The 24,531-nt window shown below is 39.5% G+C and overlaps 1 protein-coding gene across 2 annotated transcripts in view; it reads left to right on the forward strand.

Annotated features, from left to right (window-relative positions):
- Positions 1-24,531, forward strand: part of slmapa (sarcolemma associated protein a) — a 254,138-nt gene that overhangs the window by 202,522 nt on the left and 27,085 nt on the right. For both annotated transcript variants that reach the window (XM_048606410.1, XM_048606409.1), the window contains 3 exons: positions 11,323-11,448; positions 12,484-12,558; positions 13,028-13,348. In XM_048606410.1, the coding sequence (XP_048462367.1) occupies positions 11,323-11,448; positions 12,484-12,558; positions 13,028-13,348 (522 nt within the window). The remainder of the gene's footprint in view (positions 1-11,322; positions 11,449-12,483; positions 12,559-13,027; positions 13,349-24,531) is intronic.

The raw sequence follows: 24,531 nt of genomic DNA on the forward strand, positions 1-24,531 counted from the left end.
ATGACCCTTCATCAGAACTGTTCTTTTAAGGATCAACCACATTACTTGTAGGTATGGAGACCCACACAGGCCATATTGTGTAAGGAAAGCAGATTTCCTTGCCAGAATGGCATTAAAAGGCCAGATGGATTTTATTGACAGTTGGTGGTCACCAGTACTAAGACTAGGGTTAGGTTTTCATGGAGGAGGCAGCAAGGTCTGTCTCCTTTGCAAAGACCCGATGCCTGCCATATTTTCATTCCATGAGGTGTAGCTATGATGGAGTCAGGACCATTGTAAGGAGGTAATGTTCCCCACTTGGAACAGAGTTCCTCCCATTGTCTGTGACGCCCCTAAGAGGCTGTGACCTGTATTTACTTAAAAGGGCCCAACTCATCTAAAATTGTGGGGTATTTGAACTCTTTGCCCCCATAATAGTGTTGCATGTTCGAAAGTCCTACAAGTAGGCTGACTGCTAATCTTGAATATCAAAAGTTGCTGGAAACAAGCATAGTGTCAGCAGTAAAAGCAAAATATTGTGAAATCCAGGCCCAGGTTTATGAATTATTTTAATTCAAATTCTATCAGCTGTCATGGTGTCTTTTAAAGTCATGTGACCAGAGCATTTACCTGGGCCTCTGGTCAACCAGTCCAATGATGTTATCACTATGCCACTGTGTCTGTCTGAATGCCACCAATTAGAGATGCCTTTCATAAAGTAGAATTGAGGCACTGACATTGTTTGTCATTGTCCATGGTCCCATAAGATCCTAGGGCACTGAATTGAATTTTGAATCATATAAGATTCAGAGGGGGTTAACAGGTCAAATACTTAATGGATGTTGGGCTAGATATTATATGCACTCACCATGTATGTTTTTGTTTTTATGTAATATTGATTGGATGGATGGCCCACCACCTTGTCACCCACACCCAAGCTCATCCCATAAAATAGATGGCAGATTGGCACTGAAATTGGTAGCCACCCACGATATGTAAATAAATTATTAAGGGCTAATTGAGCTTGTTTAAAGTCAATTGACCCAATATTATGCTGCTGGCATTATAAAATGATTGAAGTAGGCAGGTGGGAATTCCCTTTCTCTTTAAAAGTGTTTAAAATGGTAGGAAGGAAATGGATAGGATTTGGATTGCCCTTTGTCCATCAGGGGCACCACTCCAAGAAAGTAATACCCTCTTCCTACCTGCAGATACATTAAAACCTCTTTCACCTCCCCTTCCCAAGTTGTCAAACATTCCCCTGCCTAACCTTATTCTGTAATCCATTGGGCCTCCTTCGTGAGCCTGCCTGCAGTCTCACTAGTGTCCACCATAGACCTCTGGCTCTGCCTAGACTGCCAGTCAGCAGCTTCTGGAGATGGGACTTTTTCCCACTGAGGGACAAAGTCACATAACCCAATGATTTAGTTCACCACAGCTCTTTATAGCCATGGGGTAGGTTTGTTTTTGGCTTGCCACCAACCTTTCTTTCTGTGGGGGAGTGGTGGCTATGGTGCTGTTTGCCTCCCCATAATCTTCTCACTATTTCAAAATGAGAGCTCTCCCATTTATGACTGAGTTGAGGAATTTCTTCTCTGAAGGTCTTTAATCTTTGGAATTCTTTAATCCAGAGAGCAGTTGAGACTCAATCATTGAATATACAGATATTCGAGGCTGAGGTAGATTTTTGAACTATGGGAAAGTCCAAAGTTATGCGGAACAAGCAGGAAAATAGAATTGAGACAAAGATTAGATCAGCCATGGTCTTGTTGAATACCAAAGCATGCTTGAGAGGCTGAATTGCCGTTTCTGCTTCTGTTTGTTTCAGTTCTCCTGTTTGCTTGAATTATTCAGAGTTCTTACTGTTCCTCTGTATACACAAATCAAGAAAATTGAGTACTTCCTTTCGCATGATGAAAGAGGAAAATGAGGAGAGTTGGGTTTAGGGAAGAAATTCTCAAACATGTTCTCTGACGTAAATGGTATTGAATCCAGCTTGTTTCAAATTTAAAATTCTCTTCTTTGTATTCAATTCCTGCAGAGCTGAATGTCCATCAGCCGATCCTGCAGGAAAGGAAATCAAGGATGCACAAGGGCAGCACAGTGGCTCAGTGGTTAGCACTGCTACCTCACCCCCAGGAGCCTGGGTTTGATTCTGCCCTCGGGCAACTGTCTATGTGGAGTTTGCACGTTTTCCCCGTGTCTGCATGGGTTTCCTCCAGGTGCTCTGGTTTCCTCCCACAGTCCAAAGATGTGCAGGCTAGGTGGCTTGGCCGTGCTGAATTGGCCACAGTGTGCAGGGATGTGTAGATTAGGTGGGTTATAGAAGGATGGGTCTGGGTGGGATGCTCTGAGGGTCGGTGTGGACTTGTTGGACCAAAGGGCCTGTTTCCACACTCTAGGAATTCTGTGATCTATGATCAATGAACTGGAGGAACACAATTCTCTGAGATTTGTAAGGCTACAGTTGAGCATAGGGTTAGAGGAGGGGCAAGGTCATGAAGGGAATTGAATACAAAGAAGAGAATTTTAAATTTGAAACAAGCTGGATTCAATACCATTTACGTCAGAGAACATGGGGATAATGTGTGAAAGCTGTAGGTGGCCTGGATTGACTTTTCAGACACTACTGTTTGATGCTGAGATTGTTTCACTTTAAACCTGGATCTATTTTGCATTCCATCCAGGTGAATGCAGGCTACAATAAAATAGACTGCAGATATTTATATAAGATTCAGATCTGGAACTCCATACTAATGTGACCCATTACAGCCATTCATTTGAGAAGATGTTCTCGAACAGACTTTGAGTTCTTTTTTGATGTGACTTGTAGAGTCATAGAATTATACAGCACGCAAACAGACCCTTTGGCCCAACTTGTCCGCACTGACCAGATATCCTTAACTGATCTAGGCCCATTTACCAGCACTTGGCCCATATCCCTCCAAACTCTTCCTATTCATGTACTCATTCAGATGCCTTTTTAATGTTGTAATTGTACCTGCCTCCACCACTTCCTCTGGCAGCTCGTTCCAAACATGCAGCACTCTCTGCTTGAAAAATTTGCTCCTCAGGTCCCTTTTTAAATCTTTCCCCTCTCACTTTAAACCTATGTCCTCTAGTTCTGGACTCCCCTACCCAAGGGCAGGAGGGCGAGAGACCTTGGCTATTCACCCTATCCACGCCCCTCATGATTTTATAAACCTCTATAGGTCACCCCTTAGCCTCCATTATGATTGTAGAGCCAATAGGTTTGGAGAGTAGACATTTGCATCAATTAGAAATACAAATTATTCACATGAGAAATTGAATCAAACAAATACAAGTTGAAGGTAAAATAGCACATTTTCATTTCTATTTGATTTATCCTAAAGCATGCCAAGTTGCCATAAAGATAGTGACTCGGGGAGTATATTGGTGAGAAGAGTATTTTCTATTATTTATCTTTGCGTTTGTTGGCAAGAAGGCAGTCTAGTTAGTTTTCAGAAGGGAAAACAGTTAGAACATTTGCTGTAACTAGTGGAAGAAATTTACTGTGCTCCTCAGTCTTGTGGCAGAAATCAGTCATCTTGAACGTTTAGTTTAAACTATACAGATGTTGTAGGAATGGACTGGGAAAAATCAGTCTATGTATATCCAATGCCAGGACAAGAACCTAAAGTGTCATGAGATCTGTAAAGAAAATTGGAGGATTGCTTAGAATCTAATAGAAGGATTTCTGTGAAATTTGATCCTTAAGGAATACCTGCAATACTAAGGAAACGTGAAGGTACTTCCAGACGGCTGTGGCATACCTTTAGGCGAATTTTGTGAGCTAAGAAAAAGCTTTGGGAAAGTAAAAAGAGTTTACAACTTTAGTCGTTGTAAGCTCGCTGCTTGGTTTGTTTAATCAGTCTTTGTAGAAACAATGTTAAAGAAAAAAATCTTGTGATATAGTTGTGTAGATTAATGGCTGTTTGTTCTGATTTCTGCTTTAAATATTGATAGTTCTTAAAAAATCATAATTTTTTTTTGGAACTGAATAGAACATGAACTATCAAAGCTATGAAACTTGAATATCAGAGCTATGGAAAACCAGTCTCAGGATCAGAAGTGTGCATGATGAGATATCCACTTTAAAACTCAATGTCCATTCTGAGATATCTAGGGAAATAATAGTGCATTGTGGAGAAAAATGTAGTTTACCCAGTAATAGGTACACCCTGAAGCACTAGAAATCATTTACTTGTGTTGGTAACATCTGTGATGCATAATAAGTGCTCCTATTTGTCAACTAAATGTATTGAGTTGTTTTGCTACTTTAACTACATATGTAAACACACATTGTTTTTGATTGAGCAAATATTCTTTCGAGAAGGAATGAAAATTAGAACATAAGAAATAGGAGCAGGAGTAGGCCATCTGGCCCTTGAGCCTGCTGTGCCATTTAATAAGATCATGGCTGGTCTGACATTCTTCATGGCCACTTTCCTGCTTTCCTCGTACCCTTGATTACCCTACTGATCAATAATCTATTTAGTTCAGCCTTAAGTATGCATACGGACTCTACCTCCACAGCTCTTCATGGCAAGGATTTCCAAAGACACTCAACTCTTGAGAGAAGAAATTCCTCCTGATCTCAGTCTTGAATTGGTGCCCTTTTGTTCTGAGATTATGCCTTCTGGTCCTGGACACTTTCATGAGGGGAAACATGCTCTCAGCATTTACCCTGTAAAGCCCCTTAAGAGTCCTTTTTTGTTTTAATGAGATCACCTCTCATTTTTATGAATTCCAATGAATTGAGTCCCAACCTGTTTAACTTTTGCTCATAAGACAATCCCTTGATACCAGGAATCATCCTAGAGAACCTTTTCTGAACTGCCTCCAATAAATGTTATCTTTACCTAAATGAGGTGACCAAATTGCTCACAGTACTCCAGGTGTGATCTCACCAATACCTTGTACAGTTGCTGTAAGACTTTGCTACTCTTACACTGCAACCCCCTTGAAATAAGGTGCAACATTCAGTAAGCCTTCCTGATTACTCGCAGTACCTGTATGTTAGCCTTCTGTGTTTCATGCACATGTACCCCCAAGTCTCTTTGTGTTGCAGCTTCTGCAGTTTTTCACCATTTAATAATATGCTGTACTTTTGTTCTCCCTTTCAAACTGAACAACTTCGCATTTCTCAAAATATACTCCATTTGTCAATTTTTTGTCTACTTAATCTACCAATAATCTCTCTTTAAACTGTTTATATCCCCTATATGACTTGCCTTTCCACCTATTTTTCTCATCTGCAAATTTGGCTACAGTACATAATGGTGCTAATCATGGAAGAGTGGGAAGAGAAGCCATTTCTGGAGATGCTCTGGTTCCAATTGGATAGGTAAAACGAGTAAGGTCAGTCTTGCAGGACAGCAGAGTAGAGGCATTTTGAGGTGACTAGTGTGCATGTCAGTGGCTGCAGGCAGGTTGAAAAATTTAAGGAACATCGTGCATCTCAGTCGCAGGCACAACTGTTTGGAATTTGATCACTGCTATTTCATTGTGACAGAGTCAGAAACTTGATTGGAGAGATCCAAACATCCAGTTAGAAGAAAGATAAGCACATACTTAACAGGTGACATTATTTTCAACATGTTAGGCAGGAAAGGAATTTGGAGAAGAACTGGTATTTATAAGTCCAGAGACATTTAACAGTAGGTTTTTTGAGGAGAGGTTGTTTATGTAATTGAAAGCATTTCTGACCGTACTTGAAAGAAAGGAATTTGTTACAATAGATGGTAGCATGGGAGACAAAAAGGACTGTTGAGAGGGAAGGGATCCAAGGAACAGGGGATGTCTCTCTTGGATGAGATGAACTCAAAAGAGATGAAGGAGAAACTCAATCAATGTTCCTTTTGGCCATAAATGTCGTACTTTGCTGGCACCTTATAACATGCCTGTATAAGGTGTGATGATACTGTGACTTTAGACATTATTTTGACCTTCTTTTGCAGAGAGTTTAAAAGGCAGAGGTGATGAGCAGGCTACCAACACCACTTGAGTAAACAGCTTGGTAGGCCTTGGGTTTTGTTTTTTTTAACAGCCTGAATGGGTCTGGCCAGCACTCAGATCGGTATTTCTGGGTTTTAGTTTTTCAGTAGCATCAGAAGTTGTTGTGGTTTCAACAGAGTTTGAAGTTTCAGTAAATGTCTCCGAGCTGCTACTCTCTCAGAATTTTCTCTTGATGTTTTTTCCTCCTGGATTGAAGACTTGCATATGAGAATCTGTGCCTGAATTTTCTTTTTTGCCAGGGGGTGTGTTTATAGGATGTTACTATATTGGAACAGTGAATTAGTAATAGTTACAGTATATAATTTGGCTAGGTTTTCCAACAGAGTTAAGTTATTCTAAGTGCTTCTTTCTTTTGTTTGTATTTTAACTATAGTATTTAAATAAATTGTGTTTTTGCTAAACATCAACTGGTTTGACCAGTCACATTGCATCTGGAACACGGCACTTTACATATGCCTTTAAAATAAGAAAATGTTCGGCTCTGTGCTATCTTCTTAAAATATTTTGAGGGGGTCTGGTCTGGTCCATAAGAGGTAATTACTTCATTACCTAAAATAATTTCCAAAAGGCTTCATTTAAAAGCATGTAAATCTAACTTTTGGCATATGAACTATTTTTCTATTCGCTCATTTTATACTTAATGTAACTCTCAGTTCCTTATTAATGAATAATTTGTGAACATGTAAATCTTTCGGAAAAAACATTATGGTCTGTAAATCTATACACTTCAGCTCAATAACGTTTAGTTGTTATTAAAATTGAGAGAATCTTGCTATGAGTTGTGTTTTATTTGATAAATTTAAATAATTAATTTAGAATCAATAACAAGAAGAGGAGTTCTCCGAAATAAGTCTGGTCATATAGTATATATACTGATAACAGTTCTCAACGTCCTCCATACAGAATCTACCTCCATTTCACTTGTTATTCATGAAATGCAAATCTGAGATTGCCAATATTTATTTTCTGTAAGTGTTTAAAAGGGTAAATGTATGACTTTTAGCTACAGTTATCTAACTTTAATAAATGTACTATATAGCAAAAAAAAAACCAGTATGAAAAAATCTGTCAGTTTTCCAATGGTTTTTCAGAAGAATTTTGAGTGAAGATGAGTACAGCTCTGCCTAGTCATGTCAATCCTGCATAGGTCAACAGCCCACCCCACCTATCTCGACCACAAAATAATGTCTTCTTTCTTTCTTCTGTTTGCTTATTCTATTTTACCTCGTTATCTCAATGTCAACATAAGGGATTCCCCTGATAAGTCAACTGGCAATCTTGTCTCTGTTTGGCCCTAATGTAAAAGCAATATCTTGACATCTCCTGTGTGTCAACATTTTTTGAATGTGGTTCAAAATAACAGGGACAGATTTTTGCAGAATCAAGCCAAATATGGAAGCCTTTTAAAAAGGTAGGCCGGACCCTGATATGAAGTCCAGCCACGTTCTCAGCAGATTTTGTGTGTGTCAGCAGGGTCTCTTGAAACTTTATGTTGACACACTTTATATCAACAAAAATCCTTTGGGCCCAGAGATATTGAAATATTTGAGTAGGACGTGTAGTGACAATAAAAGATTTTGAGAAGTCCAGAGAGCAGGGTCTGCCACCAATATTAGATGGGATTGTGGGAGAGAACAAAATTAGGGAACTTAGAACTAATTAGTGGTTATACGTGAAAGGATGCAGACTTGAATTTGGGGCAGTTTGAAGTTTTGTGAAGGAGGGCACGGAGAAAATTAGAGAAATGAAATCAAGAAGTGATTTTTAAAAATGTACTTAAGTTGAGTAATGGTTTGTATGTATCATAAAGAAGTAAGGGTGATTGGGAAAAAGTATGGAATTTTAACTTGATTGTGAAAGAAGCTTAGAAAATGGGAGCAAGCTAAGCCTTTCAGCCCTTTGAGTCTGCTCCACCATTCAATATGATAGTGGTTGATCATTCAACTCAGTACTCTGTTCCCACTTTCTTCCCATACCCTCCAATCCCTTTAGCCCTAAGAACTACATCTAACTCTTTGAAAACATTCAATGTTTTGGCCACTACTGCCTTATGTAGCAGAGAATTCCACAGCCTCACCACTCTGCGTGAAGAAATTTCTCCTCATCTCCGTCTTAAATGGCCTAGCCAATATTCTGAGACAGTGACCCCTTGTTCTGGACTCAGTCATCGGAACTATCTTTCCTGCATTTACCTTGTCTAGTCCTGTTAGAATTTTATAATTATCTGTGAGATTCTCCCCTATTCTTTAAATGCCAGTGAATGTAGTCCTAACCAATCAAATCTGTCTTTATATGCCCGTCCTGCTATCTGAGGAATCAGTCTGGTAAATTGTCAGTGCACTTTCCTACATAGCCAGAAAATCCATGTTCAGATAAGGAGACCAAAACTGCACACAGTTTTCTAGGTGTGGTCTTGTACAATTGGAGCAAAACATCCCCTTTTCTGTACTTGAATCTTGTTGCTATGAAAGCCAACATACCATTTGGCTTCTTCACCCCCGCTGAACCTTCATGCTTACTTTTAGTCACTGGTATACAACAACATTCTGATCTCAATGCACATCCTCCTTTCTAAATCAGTCATCTTTCAGAAAGTAATCTTCCTTAGTGTTTTTGCTACCAAAGTAAAGAACCTTACATTTGTCTACATTATACTTCATCTGCCATGCATTTGCCCACTTACTCAACTTGTCTAAATCATACTGAAGCATCTCTGCATCCTCCTCGTAGCTCACCCTCCCACCTAGCTATGTGTCATCTGCAAACTAGAAGATAATACATTTATTTACCTCGTCTAAACATTAATATATATTTAGACCACACTTGGAATATTGTGTTCAGTTCTGGTCACCTTATTATAGGAAGGATGTAGAAGCTTTAGAGAGGGTGCAGAGGAGATTTACCAGGATGCTGCCTGGACTGGAGGTCTTATGAGGAAAGGTTGAGGGATCTAGGGCCTTTCTCATTGGAGCGAAGAAGGATGAGAGGTGACTTGATAGAGGTGTGCAAGGTGATGAGAGGCATAGATAGAGTGGATACCTAGAGACTTTTTCCCCAGGGCGGAAATAACTATTACAAGGGGGCATAATTTTCAGGTGAATGGAGAAAAGTATAGGGGAGATGTCAGATGTAGGTTCTTTTCACAGAGAGTGGTGGGTGCGTGGAATGCACTGCTGGCAGTGGTAGGGGAGTCAGATACATATTAGGGACATTTAAGCGACTTTTGGATAGACACATGGATGATAGTAAAATGTAAGGTATGCAGGGTAGTCTGATCATAGAGTAGGATAATAGGTTGGCACAACATCATGGACCGAAGGGCCTGTACTGTGCTGTACTGGTCTATGTTCTATATATTGTGAAAAGCTAGGGCCGAAGCACTATCCCACTAATCACTGTCTGGTATCCAGAAAAAGACCTGTCTATTCTTAGTCTTCATTTCCTGTCTGCCAACCAGTTCTCTGTTTGCGTCAGTACACTACCCCCAATCCAATGCACTTTAATTTAAATGCTGATTTCTTATTTGAGACCTCATCAACTCTACTAGTTACATCCTCAAAATTCCAGATTTGTCAAGCATGGTTTCCTTTTCATAAATCCATGCTGATTCTGTCCAGTCGTGTCACTATTTTCCAAGTGCTCTGCAATTAAATCTTTTATATTGAACTCTAGTCAGAATAAGCAGTGTATTGTTCCCTATTTTCTCTCTACCTCCTTTTTTTTAAAATAGTAGGGTTACATTAGCAACCCTCAAATCCACAGAAACTGTTCCAGAGCCTACAGAAAACTGAAAGATGACCACCAATGTGTCCACGATTTGAAGGGACACTTCTTTAAATATTCTGGAATGTGGATTATTCAAACCCTAAAGATTTATCATCCTTTAATCCCATCCATTCTCCATGATTCTCCTACTTGCACTGATTTCTTTCAGTTCCTACCTCTATCACTAGATCCTGTTTTCCACCTTTTTGGGATGTTATTTGTGTCCTCGTTTGTAAAAATGGAACCAAAGTACATACTTAATTAGTCTGCCATCTCTTGGTTCCCCATTATTACATCCCTGCTTCTGACTGTAAGGGATCTCCACTTCTCTTCACTAATTTTTTTTTGCTCTTCACATAATTATAGAAGCATTTACAATCAGTTTGTCTGTTCTCCGTAAGCTGGCTGACTCTATTTTCCCACTCTCAATCAATCCCTTTGTCCTCCTTGTTGAAACCTAAATTGCTCCCAAACCTAAGGTCTGCTGCATTTCTTGGCCAGGTTGCATGCTCCTTCCTTGGATCTAGTACTGTCCCTAAGTTCCCTTGTTAGCTATGGTCAGGTCACCTTTCCCTTTTTATTTTTGTGCCAAATGAGAATGAAATGCAACAAATATTCATCCATACATTCTTTAAATATTACTATTGCCAGTCCCCTTTCATCCCGTTAAGTAATGTTTCCTTTATTTACATTCAGCATGCTAGTCTCAGAATCAACTACATCACTCTCCATCTTAAAGAAGAATTCTATTATTTTATGGTCACTCTTCCTCCAGGGGTCTCTCACAGATTGCCAGAAAATCTTTTCTCATTACACAATATCTAGTCTAGGATTGTGTGTTCTCTAGTCGGTTCCTCTAGTTTATGGAGCTGGTATTGTACTATAAAGTTCAGTGCAAGAGAGCTACCAGAGACTCTTCCAAATGAGGAACAATTTTAGTCTTTGTGTGCAACATGTCAGATAGATTTGCTTTATTCACTCAAGATGAGAGTGTCCCTGTCAGTATTTATTGGTGTTTGACCTTCATGAACTGCTGCAATCTGTGTTGAAGGTACTCCCACAGTGATGTTAAAGAGTTCCAGGATTATACCCAGAAACAATGAAGAAGCAGCAATACATTTTCAGTTAAGGGCATTGTGTGACACAGAGTACTTGCAGCTAGCTGTGGCATTTCCCATCACATAGTCTAACACAATGAAATTTGGAGACGTAAAGGTCAATATGATCAGCACATGTATGGCTAATGACCTTTTTGCTATACTAGAGAGAAAAAATGCAGTACGTTTTTTAAATGTGTATTATGTTTTGAATCTCTAAGTTCAAAAATGTTTCACTATTGCCAGAGAACTTTGATTTTCATTCATTATGCTTAAAGCAAATTACATATTATGCATATTAGGCATTGTTGAAGTGTCCCTACTTTAGAAAAATTATTGTTCACTTGATTGTCTAGGTTTTCTACTGTATCTGATGTAAAACTGATTTTGATTTATTTTACATACTGTTGTAAATGAAAATAAATTACGTTTTGTTTTTCAGACGAGCTGCGACGTGCCCACGCACAAACCGGAGATTCAGAGCGAGAGGTACAGCAACTACACCAAGAGTTGAAGGAAGCACAGGAATTGGCCATAACCAGCAAACAAAAATGTTTTGAAGTACAAGGTGAATTTTTTACAAATGTGTAATCTCTTGCTTGAAAATAAATCTCATTGATTTTCAGATTGTTAGTTCCAGCATCAGAAAATAGTCTAGATTTCTTTGAACTCAGTTCACACATTCCAAGTAAAACTGTATTTTTCATCGATTCAGTTATAATATTGTAGCAGTGATTTGTGGAACAAAATTAGGCACCAGCAGAAAACTGCTGGCCTTCTGGTTCAAATGGATTGTACGTTATGGCGATCTCAGCTGATGTTACTACTGCTAGTGGGATCTCTGACTGAAATCTGACTTGATAGACCATCCTTTGCTTTTTATTTTACTTAATATGGTGGTGTTTCTTAAACTGTTCAAACATATAACCTAGATATGTCTTCTGCTAGCCGTTTGAGACCTTTTCTAATTTCTGGGTTTTTCTAAGCTAAGATTTTTGATTGTTCCAAATCGAAACCAAGGTGATGCCTTTCAATGTTTTTCTCCCCAGTTGTAAAACTCTCATAATGCAAACAATTCTTATCATCACACCAGGTGGGACTACAGTCAGCTGTTCTCTGACACATACTGGTTGATGATCATGTTTCCAGAAACACTATCAAGTAAACATTAAAATCCTCCTAACACACAGGCCAAAAGCCATGCTCTAAAATGAATGATATCAATATGTATAATTCACCTTGAACCTCATACCTTCATAGGGATCACTGTTTTAGTTGTTATCTCATATTCTTGTTCACCTGTTTTTACTGCTTTGACTGCATATTGTTTAGGGTTTGGGACGGACAGCATTAGAGAGAGTAGAATTCTCATATACTATTGATTTTTAAAGGTACTTTCCAGTACTCAGCTTCTATATTGGAAAGGGACCCTCAAATATACTTTTTACTTTTAAAGTGAGAAATAGATAGATCTTGGCAAGTTTGACTGTTTAAATCTTCTTAAAGTTGCTTGTTTTAAAAACAGGTCTACGTTTTAAAAAAGAGCTGCATCAGATCCCAATTTGAATTCATTAACTTCAGTGTTGTTCTGGTTTCTTTACAGCACTACTTGAAGAGGAAAGAAAGACAGCTAAACTGCAAATTGAAGAATCAACCAGACAGATCCAAGTGTTGCAAGGTATAAGCTTTCACAAGTTGTTTCGGTAGTATACGTTGACTTCGGAGGTACTGTGTCAGAGTAACACTTCTTCAACTCATATTTATATTGTTGCCCTTTAATTTTGGATCGATGCCATCAGGCCTGTATGAATGACCTGTCTTAATTTTGTTTTGGTATTACGTACGTGATATTGCTATATTGCAGACCAGTAGTTAGAAAGTATGAAGAAGTTTTGTCATGAAATAGCATGATGGTAAATGTAAATTTACATGGCCTGCTGGAAAGATATTTTTGTACTCTTGATGAGGATTTAAAATAATTCCAAGACACTTGGTTAATAAGAATTAGTCCAAAGAATTACTTACATTTAGTAAGAAATTGTTTTTTTTATCTATAAAAATTAATTTGGTCCCGAGAAATAAACTTAACATTCGGCAGTACAAACTTTCAAATAAGTCGAAATGACTATTGCTTTTTCTGTATGCAGCCCAACTCCACAAATTACAAAAGAATATTGAGATCCTTAGAGAAGAAAAAGAGAATGAAATTATTGAAACGCGTGATCAGTTGGCAAGTACCCATAAAGAGATTGTGGCTTTACGACAGACAGCAGTAGAGGCAGCAACTGGCCGTGAAAATGACATTGCCATTCTCCGAGGGGAGCTGCAGCAGGTGCAAACTGAGCTTGAACATTGGCGGCAAACTGCTTCAGAATACGAAGCCGAAATCTTCAACCTTCAAACCAAGCTCCATCTTCAAACAGAACAACAAAAAGATAAAGAAAAAGGGGAAGCAATCCAGTTACAAGGTAAGGAGAATGGGAAGGCACTTAGGAGAATAAAGTTTCCAAAATCTTTTGCTGCTTTTGAGTTACAGTGCAGGAATCCCTGAGCAGTGTTCTCCCATAATTGTGTTCAAGTCTGTGGAATGGGACTTGAACTCAGATTCTTCTAACTCAGAAATGAAAATGCTGTTACTGAGCCACAAGTGATGAAGCAAAAACAGTTTCTCTACCTTACTACCATTTTGAAACCTTTGTTAAATCACCCTCAAATTTTATAACTAAAAATTGAAGAAAAGCCATATTATTATAATGTTACTTAGTTTAACTTGAAATATTTTAATCTGTTAAATCTGTGTCAGATAACTTCCAACACCAATCTTTCCTATGGTTGAATGCCCAATGGGGGTGGTCCAAATGAAACTCTGTACAACTGATGAATCTCTGGTAATATTTTTGAACTCCAACCCCTTTAAAATAAATGACGACAGTTCATTATCCTTTTTGATTAGTCAGTGTTCTGAGGAAGGGTCACTGGACTTGAAACATTAACTCTGTTTTTCTCTCTGCGGAACCTGCCAGACCTGCTGAGTTTCACCAACACTTTTTGTTTTTGGTTCAGATCTCCAGCATCCTCAGTTCCTCGTTTTATCCTTTTTGATTATTTCCATCACCAGGTTACTAGCTTATTGCCGTCTGTGTGCACTAATGCATAAAATTTCTTTGCTCCACATTGCTCAAAATCTCTCATCAATAGTAAATATTCTGATTTATCTCTTGGATCCAAAATGAATTATCTCATTTTTCTTTGTATTCTACTTGCTCCCATCTGCATCTACTGGTTCCCCTTTATCAGTTCTACTTGTTATATCCTCAGATCTCTAGCAAACTTGACAAACATGACTTCCCTTTCACAAAACCATGTGACTGTTTAAATGCATTAAGCATTTTGTAATGACCTATAAATTCTTTCTTATTGATGGAATCTAACATTTTCCCAATGGTAAATGACAAGCCAACTAGCCTATGGTTTTCTGCTTTCCATCTGCCTTGTTTTTTGAACAGGGCCATTACTTTAATGGTTTCGAAATCTGCGAGAACCTTCCTGGAATTCAGTGAGTTCCGGAATATTTTGAACAATGTCTCCACTATCCACATTTGGTCCTGGCAATTTGTTTGTCTTTAGTCTTAGTCTTTCAAATATTTTGTCCCTCATGAGAGAGACTGTTAGAAGATCTTTCGTCCTGTTAGCACTTTACTTACCTGTTACCTTTCAGTTGTTTATAGTGTCCTCCACTATGAAGACCGATGGAAAAATATTGGTTCAAGTTATCTGCCATTTCTCTTATTAATTCCCTCATTTATCCTCCAAGGTTACCATATTTTCTTTGGCTACTTTCTTTTTATATACCTATAGAAGCTCTTGCTGTTTCTTCTTACATTTCTTGCCAAGTTACTTTCATAATCAATTTTCTCCCTCTTAGCTTTATAGTCATCTGCCACTAGTTTCCAAAAAAAGTAGCCAGTCCTTTGACCTACCACTAGTTTTGTCGTTTTATATGCCTTAGTTTTTGATTGGATGCTTTCCTTGATCACCTTTGTAAACCCTGGGTGGATCATGTTTCTCAGATTGTTTTTGACCAGAATAAATTTTTGCTCAGCGTTATAAAATGTCTGCATAAGTGTCGGCCACTGCTCATCCACCGTCTTTCCACTTAGTTTATTTTCCCTACCTTCGCCTGATACCTTTCTTTCTTCATACCTCTGTAATTCCCCTTACTGAAGTTGGGGACACTGGTTTGACACCCAAATTGTTTGTCCTGAATTTGAATTCAAAATTTTCTACCATTAATGTGATAGCTGTGAGATCTCCTATTAATCCTACATTATTACACATTACTTGATCTAAAATTGCCTGTTCCCCTGTAGGTTATGTAATGTGCAGCTCTAGGAAACAAACCCTGATGCACTATCCAATTCATCTTCCATGTTATCCTGGTCCATCTGATTTTTATCCAGTCAATACACAAATTAAAATTATACACTATCATGTAAGTGCTCTCCTTACACACTTCTATTATTTCCCAATTTATACTTTGTCCTACAGTGAGAAAACTCTTTGGCACCTATGATTTCTTTTGCTTGCTAGACCTTAGTTTCACCCTAACTGATTCCACATCACAATATGTTGCATCTATATCATTACTCAGCACTGTACTGATACCATCCTTTATTAACAAAACTATCTCACCTACTTTTCCTTTCTGCCTACACTTCTGGAATGTCAAATTGCTTTGAGTTCCCATCTTGGTCACCCTGTAACCATGTCTCCATAATAGCTATCAAGTCATATTCATTTATCTCTATTTGTGTCATCAACGCATTTGTCTTGTTACAAATGCTCCGTACATTCAGATAAAGAGCATAAGATACAGGCACAGCCTGCCCAACCTTTCATCATAAGGTGAGCCTTTCAACCCGGTAATGAATTGAGTGAACCTTCTCTGCACTGATTCTCATGCAATATATATAATTTCTTAGGCAAGGAAATCACAACCAGACACAGTAGTCCAGATGCATCAGTAGGCCGTGTACAGCTACACCAATATTTTTGTATTTGATTCCCCTTGCAATAAATGCCAACATTCCAAATGCTTTCCAAATCAATTGCTTTATCTCCATTCTAACATTTTGTGTTTTATGTAACAGGTCACCCAGATACATATGTAGCTCAGAATTCTACAATCTCTCTGTATTTAATTAATTTGCTAATTTTCTATTTTTCCTGCTAATGTGGACAAATTTACATTATCCTCTATCTGCCATATTTTTACCACTTATCTATGTCCCTTTGCCAACTCCTGGGTTCTCTAACAACTTATTTTACTATGTATCTTTGTGTCATCAGCAAATTCAGCAATCATACATTTTTGTTTCATTCAACTCATTGATAATAGATTTATTATTGGTTGAGCACTGACTCCTGTGGCACCCAACTAGCTACAGTTTGCCAATATGAAAATGACCCATGTATCCCTACTTTTGTATTTCTGATAGTTAACCAATCTTTTATCTGTGTTAATGGGCTAACCCTACATCACAGAGCTCTTATTTTGTGTTGAAAATCTATGACATCTTAACAACTGCCTTTTGGAAATCCACATGCTCTGCATCCACAGATTCCCCTTTATCCACCTCTCTCGTTAGTTCCTCAAAGAAGTCTAATAAATTAGTCAAACATGATTTCCTTTTTACAAAATAATGCTAACACTGCCTGATTGTATTATGATTTTCTAAGTGTTCTGGTATTTCTTCTATAATAATGGATTCTAGCATTTTCCCCATGACCGATGATAGGCTAGATATACTATAGTTTCCTGCTTCCTCTCTCCTCTATTTCTTGAATAAAGTTTATCACCATCATCCTCACAGTTGACAATACTTACAACTTTGTCATCTGCAAAATTTGAAGGTATGCCGTCTAGTCCAGGTGAGTTATTAATATAGATCAAGAAAAAAAAAACGGTGCTTCTAGATCACTTGGGAACACCATTCTGTAACATCCTCCTTTTTGAAAAGCACTCATTCATCACTTATTTTCCATCATTTGGCCAACTTCGTATGCATGTTGCCACTGTCCCTTTTGTTCTACTGGCCTTAACTTTGCTTACGAGCCTGTTGGTGTCCCTTTGCTCAGATGTATGAGATCAACAATGTCACCCTCATCAACCCTCTAAATTACCACATCAAATACTCAAACCAAGGTAGCTAAATATAATTTGCAATTATCAAATCCATGCTGGCTTTCCTTAATTGAATTGCACTTGTCCATATGATTGTTAATTTTGTATTATTATTTCTAAAAGCTTTTCAGTGAGGTTAAACTGATTGATCTTTAGCTGCTAGGCTTATTCTTGCTCCTCTTTTTGAAAATGGGTGGAACATTTACAACTTTTATCCTCTAGAACCACTTGTATTTAAAAAGAATGGGAAGATTATGGTCTGTGCATTCATAATTTCCACTTTACTTCTCTTAGTATGCTCAAATGCATTTGTTCCAGTCTGGGTGACTTAATTTAAGTGCAGCCAGCCTTTCTAATACCTGTCTATCATTTTTTTGCCATCTCAACTGTCTCCTCTTTCATTAGAGCTTTGGCAGCATCCTTAACCTTGGTAAAGACAGGTGGAAAGTGCTTATTTAATACATAAGCCATACAAAGAGTCATAGAGTCTTGGCGATATACAGCACAGAAACAGACCCTTCAGTCCAACTCGTCCATGCTGACCAGATATCCTAAATAAATCTAGTCCCATTTGCCAGCATTTGGCCCATATTCCTCTTAACCCTTCCTATTCATGTACCCATCCAGATGCCTTTTTAATTCTACCAGCCTCCTCCACTTCCTCTGGCAGCTCGTTCCATACACACACCATCCTCTGTGTGAAAAAGTTGCCCCTTAGGTCCCATTTAAATCTTTCCCCTCTTATCTTAAACTTACGCCCTCTAGTTTTGGACTCCCCCACCCTGGGGAAAAGACCTTGTCTATTTACCCCATACATGCCCTTCATGATTTTATAAACTTCTATAAGGTCATCCCTCAGTCTTTGATGTTCCAGATAAAATAGCCCCAGTCTATTCAGCCTCTCCCTATAGCTCAAACCCTCCAACTCTGGCAACATCTTTGTAAATCTATCCTGAACCCTTTCAAGTTTCACAACATCTTTCCTATAGCAGGGAGACCAGAATTGCATGGAAAATTCCAAAAGTGGCCTAAACAATGTCCTGTATAGCCACAACATGACCTCCTAGTTGCTATACTCAATGCACTGACCAATAAAGGCAAGCATACCAAATACCTTCTTCATTATCCTATCTACCTGCGACTTTTCTTTCAAGGAACGATGAACCTGCACTCCAGTTCTCTTTGTTCAGCAACACTCCACAGGACCTTATCATCAAGTGGATAAGGGCTGCCCTGATTTGCCTTTCCAAAATGCAGCAGCTCACACTTAAACTCCATCTGCCACTCCTTTGGTCTATTGGCCCATCTTGTTAAGATCCCATTGTACTCTGAGATAACCTTCGCTATCTACTACAGCTGCAATTTTGGTATCATCTGCAAACTTATTAACCATACCTCTTATGTTCACATCCAAATCATTCACATAAATGACAAAAAGTAGTGGACCCAGCACCAATCCTTGTGACACACCATTGATCACAGGTCTCCAGTCTGAAAAGCAACCCTCCATCACCACCCTCTGTCTTCTACCTTTGAGTCAGTTCTGTATCCAAATAACTAGTTCTCTCTGTATTCCGTGTAGTCTAACCTTGCTAACGAATCTACCATGAGGAACCTTGTCAAATGCCTTACTGAAGTCCATATAGATCACATCCACTGCTCTGCCCTCATCAATCCTCTTTGTTACTTCTTCAAAAAACTCAATCAAGTTAGTGAGACAAGATTTCCCATGCATAAAGCCATGTTGACTATCCCTAATTAGTCCTTGCCTTTCCAAATACATATAAATCCTGTCCCTCAGGATTCCCTCCAACAACATGCCCACCACCGAGATTTACAGGTTTATTGTTCCCTGGCTTTTTCTTACCACCTTTCTTAATTAGTGACACCAAGTTAGCCAACCTCTGGTCTTGCAGCACCTCACCTGTGCCTATTGATGATGCAAGTATCTCAGCAAGGAGCCCGGCAATCACTTCCATACCATCTCTCTCCATGCATTAATCCCTTTTTGGTCCCTAATTGGCCCCACTCTTCCTTTAACTACACTTGACTATTTATATGCATGTAAAAGATTTTTGGATTTCCTTTTTTGCTGGTCAGTAGTTTCTTCCCATACTCATTACTTCACATTTCTTCTTTTCACTTCTTAGCCTCAAAACATCTCAAACACCTCATTGACAGTGAACCTTTTGTAAAATCATTGTGTTATTGTACAGGCAAAGAGTGGCAATTAACTTGTTGACAAATAAGGTGTCAAAATATTCATGAGATAAATGACTAGTTCATCTGTTCTGGTGGTATGAAATAAAGCATAAATGTCAGCCAGATGATTTCAGCTGCATTCCTTTGATAAGGGCCATGGAATTTTCTGTGTTTACCTGTATACCTAGCTGCAGTCGTGCCTTCATCTCTTTTCCAAAAGGCAAATCCTTCATTTTGCACTGAAGTATGTACCAAGATTGTGTTCAGTTTATAAAGTGCAGATTGAACTCTCATCTTGACACAATCATACGTTAGTTTGGAATTCAAGCTTTTTCATTTGGTTTTATTTGATGGTCCATATTGGAATTTTTGACTTCTATGTATTTATAAGTTCATACTTTGATCTGTATCTATAAAACCTATGAAACAGAATTTTTATTGCATTAGGGTGAAGAAAAGTATTCTATCTTGGAGATTAAATGTTTGCTTTGGTCTAAAATATCAGGATTGGCTTAACTGAGTTATCTCTAATCTGTTTGGGTTTGGCACATAAAGCTAAACAGAGGATTGAGTGGAGATGATTAAATATAATCCAAAATCATTTCATGTGCTTAACATAAAACAGAATGTACTTACGTCAGCCACAAAAATCTATATTCTTTACAGAACTACTGGCAAAATTGGTAATTATATTTTCTGCAGTCACTACATTATAATCTTAAAACTACAAAGCACTAAAATTAATTTGTAACAAGCGTGTCAAATTTAGATGAGAACTAACATTATTGTCACTTGGGAAACTGCTCTGCTTTGTATTGCACGATTTGCTTGTAAAGAGGCAAAGATCAGAGCGATGATGTTGACGTACTCATGCCGTTGACCTGTGATCCGTGTTTAGCTTTGTGATTACTTATGGCATAAAAATGCAGATCACGTGTTACCCATTGGCCAAATGACAATTTCTACCAGAATTGGTGACCATCTGACTGACAGCATTCACAGAAAGTCCAGCCAGCAAAATCTGCTGGGCATCCAAATAAAACACAGATGGGACTGCCATCCAGTTTATCAGAGGTTAAGAAGAGCCCCATGACCATATCAAATAATCTAGTAGAGATGTACATTGGCCCTGCAGTTGTCATTTATGGCACTTTAAGAAGGAGCAGAAAAAATGTTGTGCATAACCCAGTGGGCAGACACCTTGACAATATATAAACTGTTTATTCATCCTATACCTCAATCAACTGAAATAGCTAACAAAGTAGGGGATAAATTGTCTTGTTAAAAAGCAATAAAATATATGACTGTAATAGTGTAATTTCCATTTTCAGAAAGAAATGTGACTTTTATAATAAAACCTATCATTTCCGTCTCTGCAGTGAATTATTAGTTGACCCAGAGTTTCCTCTGTTGCAGAGTTTTACCAATTAACATTTTGACAAAATTGGCACAACTATAGATTGAAGTGGAATTTTCATTGGTTGCATGTCATTCAACAGACATTACAGGATGGGTGGGAATCTGCCCAACAGCCATAATCATGCACATGAGAATGTGTGAGAGAAAGTTTAGATCATCAGATTCTTGCCAAAATGCTTACGCAATGAGAATGTTAATTTTAGATAATTTGTCATTTTGTTTTCTATTGAAGTATAATAGATTTTTATAAATCTCATTTTGAAATCTTAATTATTTAATAAAAGATGTGTTTTGTTTTGGATGATTAACAATTTTTTTTTCCATGTAGCCAATATTTCGGTGATGTTAACAATTTATTTTCCAGTAACTGTGGACTTTGTCCCGCTAGGCCTTGACATTTTCAGTGTTTGTTTTGTTTTGACTCTATCTACCAATAAGCCATGACATCACTTCCAGAGAACATCCTGTTAAATTGGAGGCATGCAGTTAATGTAGTTACTATTGGCTAACTTGTACACACGAGTCTGTTTTAAAAATGTATTGTATGTCTTAAATGTCAGTCCACAAATTAATTGTAAATTATTTACCGGTCCAGACATAGTTCTTAAGTGAAGAAACAGTAGTTCAGAGGCCCCACTTAAGTTAGTAGTATATTTTTCCTGAAATATTAGTAATTGACAGGCAAGGAAAAGCATACCAGTGTATTAATGTACTGATGGGAACTTCACTCATTCTGTAGCTGATGTGTTTGTTTTACAAAGATATTGCAACCACTGGGAATACTGACCTTATTTTACAAATGTAAAAGCTCCTAAGTCATGAGTACCAAAGAGAAAAATGAGTTATAAGAGGAAAGAACGTGCATTAATATAAGAATCTTTCACAAGCTAAAACAATTCATAAACTAGCTTCAAATTTAGCAACTTTTATCCAGGCAAATGTAGCAATTTGTAAAGTCAAAATGATATCCGTCAGAGTCAGCATGGTTTTGTGAAGGCAAATCATGTTTGACTAATTTGCTAGAGTTTTTCGAAGATGTAACAAGCAAAGTGGATAATGAGGATCCTGTGGATGTAATATCTGGACTTCTGGAAGGTGTTTAATTAGGTGCCGCACAAAAGGTTAATTCACAAGGTTGGATCATATGGGATTGGTGTAGGTGACTGGCTGATGGACAGAAGATAGCAAGTCAGGATAAATGTGTTTTTTCTGGATGGCAAGAAGTAACTAATGGGGTGCCACAGGGTTTGGTCCTTGGACCCCAGCTATTTACAATCTACATTAACGACTTGGACACAGAGATTGAAAGCTGTATAGCCAAATTTGCAGATGACACAAAAGTATGTGGGATGGTAAATTACAATGAGGAAATAAGAACCTTACATATGCATATAGATAGGTTAGGAGAGTGGGCCAAAATATGGCAGGTGTAGTTTAACGTGGATAAGTGTAAGGTCGTGCATTTTGGTCGGAAAAATAGGAAGGCGACCTATTATCTAAATGGGGAGAGACTTCAGGTTGTTCCAGTGCAGAGGGATCTGGGTGTCCTCATTCATGAGTCAGAGAAGACAAGCATACAAGTACAGCGGATAATAAAGAAAGTGAATGAAATGTTAGCTTTTATATCTAAAGGAATAGAATATAAATGTAAGGAAGTATTGTTGTAACCGTATAAGTCATTGGTGAGACTGCACCTGGAGTATTTGTGCGCAGTTTTGGGCCCCTTATTTGAGGAAGGTTGTAGTGCTATTGGAGACCGTTCAGAGGCGGTTCACCAGATTGATCCCAGAAATGAGAGGTTTGTAGTATGAAGAGAGATTGAACAGTTTAGGCCTAAACTCTGTGGAATTTAGAAGAACAAGGGGAGATCAAATTGAGGTATTCAAGATGATAAAAGGTACAGACACAATAGATGTGGAGCAGATGCTTCCTCTTGTGGGACATTGTAGTACAAGGGTTCAGAGTCTTAGGATAAGTATGATATGGAGGTGCCGGCATTGTACTGGGGTGGACAAGGTCAGAAATCACATGACACCAGGTTATAATCCAATATCCCTTGACCTCTTCATCTCCAACTGCCGTCAAGACATCAATCGCCTCAACCTCTCCACCCCTCTCACCCACTCCAACCTCTCCCCCGCAGAACGTGCAGCCCTCCACTCCAATCCCAACCTCATCATAAAACCCGCAGACAAGGGAGGCGCAGTTGTAGTATGGCGCACTGACCTCTACATCGCCGAGGCCAGACGCCAACTCTCCGACACCTCCTCCTACCGCCCCCTTGATCATGACCCCACCCCCGAGCACCAAATCATCATCTCCCAAACCATCCATAACCTCATCACCTCAGGTGACCTCCTACCCACGGCCTCCAAACTCATTGTTCCCCAACCCCGCACCGCCCACTTCTATCTCCTTCCCAAAATCCACAAACCTGACTGCCCTGGTCAACCCATTGTCTCCGCCTGCTCCTGCCCCACCGAACTTATCTCCAACTATCTGGACTCCATTTTCTCCCCCTTGGTCCAGGAACTTCCTACCTACGTCCGTGACACCACCCATGTCCTCCACCTCCTCCAGAACTTCCAATTCCCCGGTCCCCAACACCTCATCTTTACCATGGACGTCCAGTCCCTATACACCTGCATTCCCCATACAGACGGCCTAAAGGCCCTCTGCTTCTTCCTGTCCCGCAGGCCCGACCAGTCCCCCTCCACTGACACCCTCATCCGCTTAGTCAAACTCGTCCTCACCCTCAACAACTTCTCTTTCAATTCCTCCCACTTCCTACAGACAAAGGGGGTGGCCATGGGTACTCGCATGGGCCCAAGTTATGCCTGCCTCTTTGTAGGTTACGTGGAACAATCCCTCTTCCGTACCTACACTGGCCCGAAACCCCACCTCTTCCTCCGTTACATTGATGACTGTATCGGCACCGCCTCGTGCTCATCCACTTCACCAACACCTTCCACCCCAACCTTAAGTTCACCTGGACCATCTCTAACACCTGTCTCACCTTCCTGGACCTCTCTGTCTCCATCTCGGGCAGCCACCTAGAAACCGATGTCTATTTCAAGCCCACCGACTCCCACAGCTACCTAGAATACACCTCCTCCCACCCACCTTCCTGCAAAAATGCCATCCCCTATTCCCAATTCCTTCGCCTCCGCCACATCTGCTCCCAGGATGAGGCATTCCACTCCCATACATCTCAGATGTCCTCGTTTTTCAAGGACCGCAACTTCCCCCCACTCAGTGGTCGAGAACGCCCTCCACCATGCCTCCCGCATTTCCCGCAACTCATCCCTCACACTCCATCCCCGCAGTAACAACCAAAATAAATCCCCCTCGTCCTCGCGTACCACCCCACCAACCTCTGGATCCAACGCATCATCCTCCAACACTTCCGCCATCTGCAATCTGACCCCACCACCAAAGACATTTTTCCCTCCCCACCCTTATCTGCTTTCCGGAGGGACCACTCTCTCCGTGACTCCCTTGTCCGCTCCACACTCCCCTCCAGCCCCACCACACCCGGCACTTTTCCCTGCAACCGCAGGAAGTGCTACACCTGCCCCCACACCACCTCCCTCACCCCCATCCCAGGCCCCAAGAAGACTTTCCACATCAAGCAGATGTTCACCTGCACATCTGCTAATGCGGTATACTGCATCCGCTGTACCCGTTGTGGCCTCCTCTACATCGGGGAAACCAAGCGGAGGCTCGGGGACTGGTTTGCAGAACACTTACGCTCGGTTCGCAATAAACAACTGCACCTCCCAGTCGCGAACCATTTCAACTCCCCCTCCCATTCCTCAGACGACATGTCCATCCTGGGCCTCCTCC

This window comes from Rhincodon typus, chromosome 16 (genome assembly GCF_021869965.1).
Source record: "Rhincodon typus isolate 14 chromosome 16, sRhiTyp1.1, whole genome shotgun sequence".
Taxonomy (NCBI): domain Eukaryota; kingdom Metazoa; phylum Chordata; class Chondrichthyes; order Orectolobiformes; family Rhincodontidae; genus Rhincodon; species Rhincodon typus.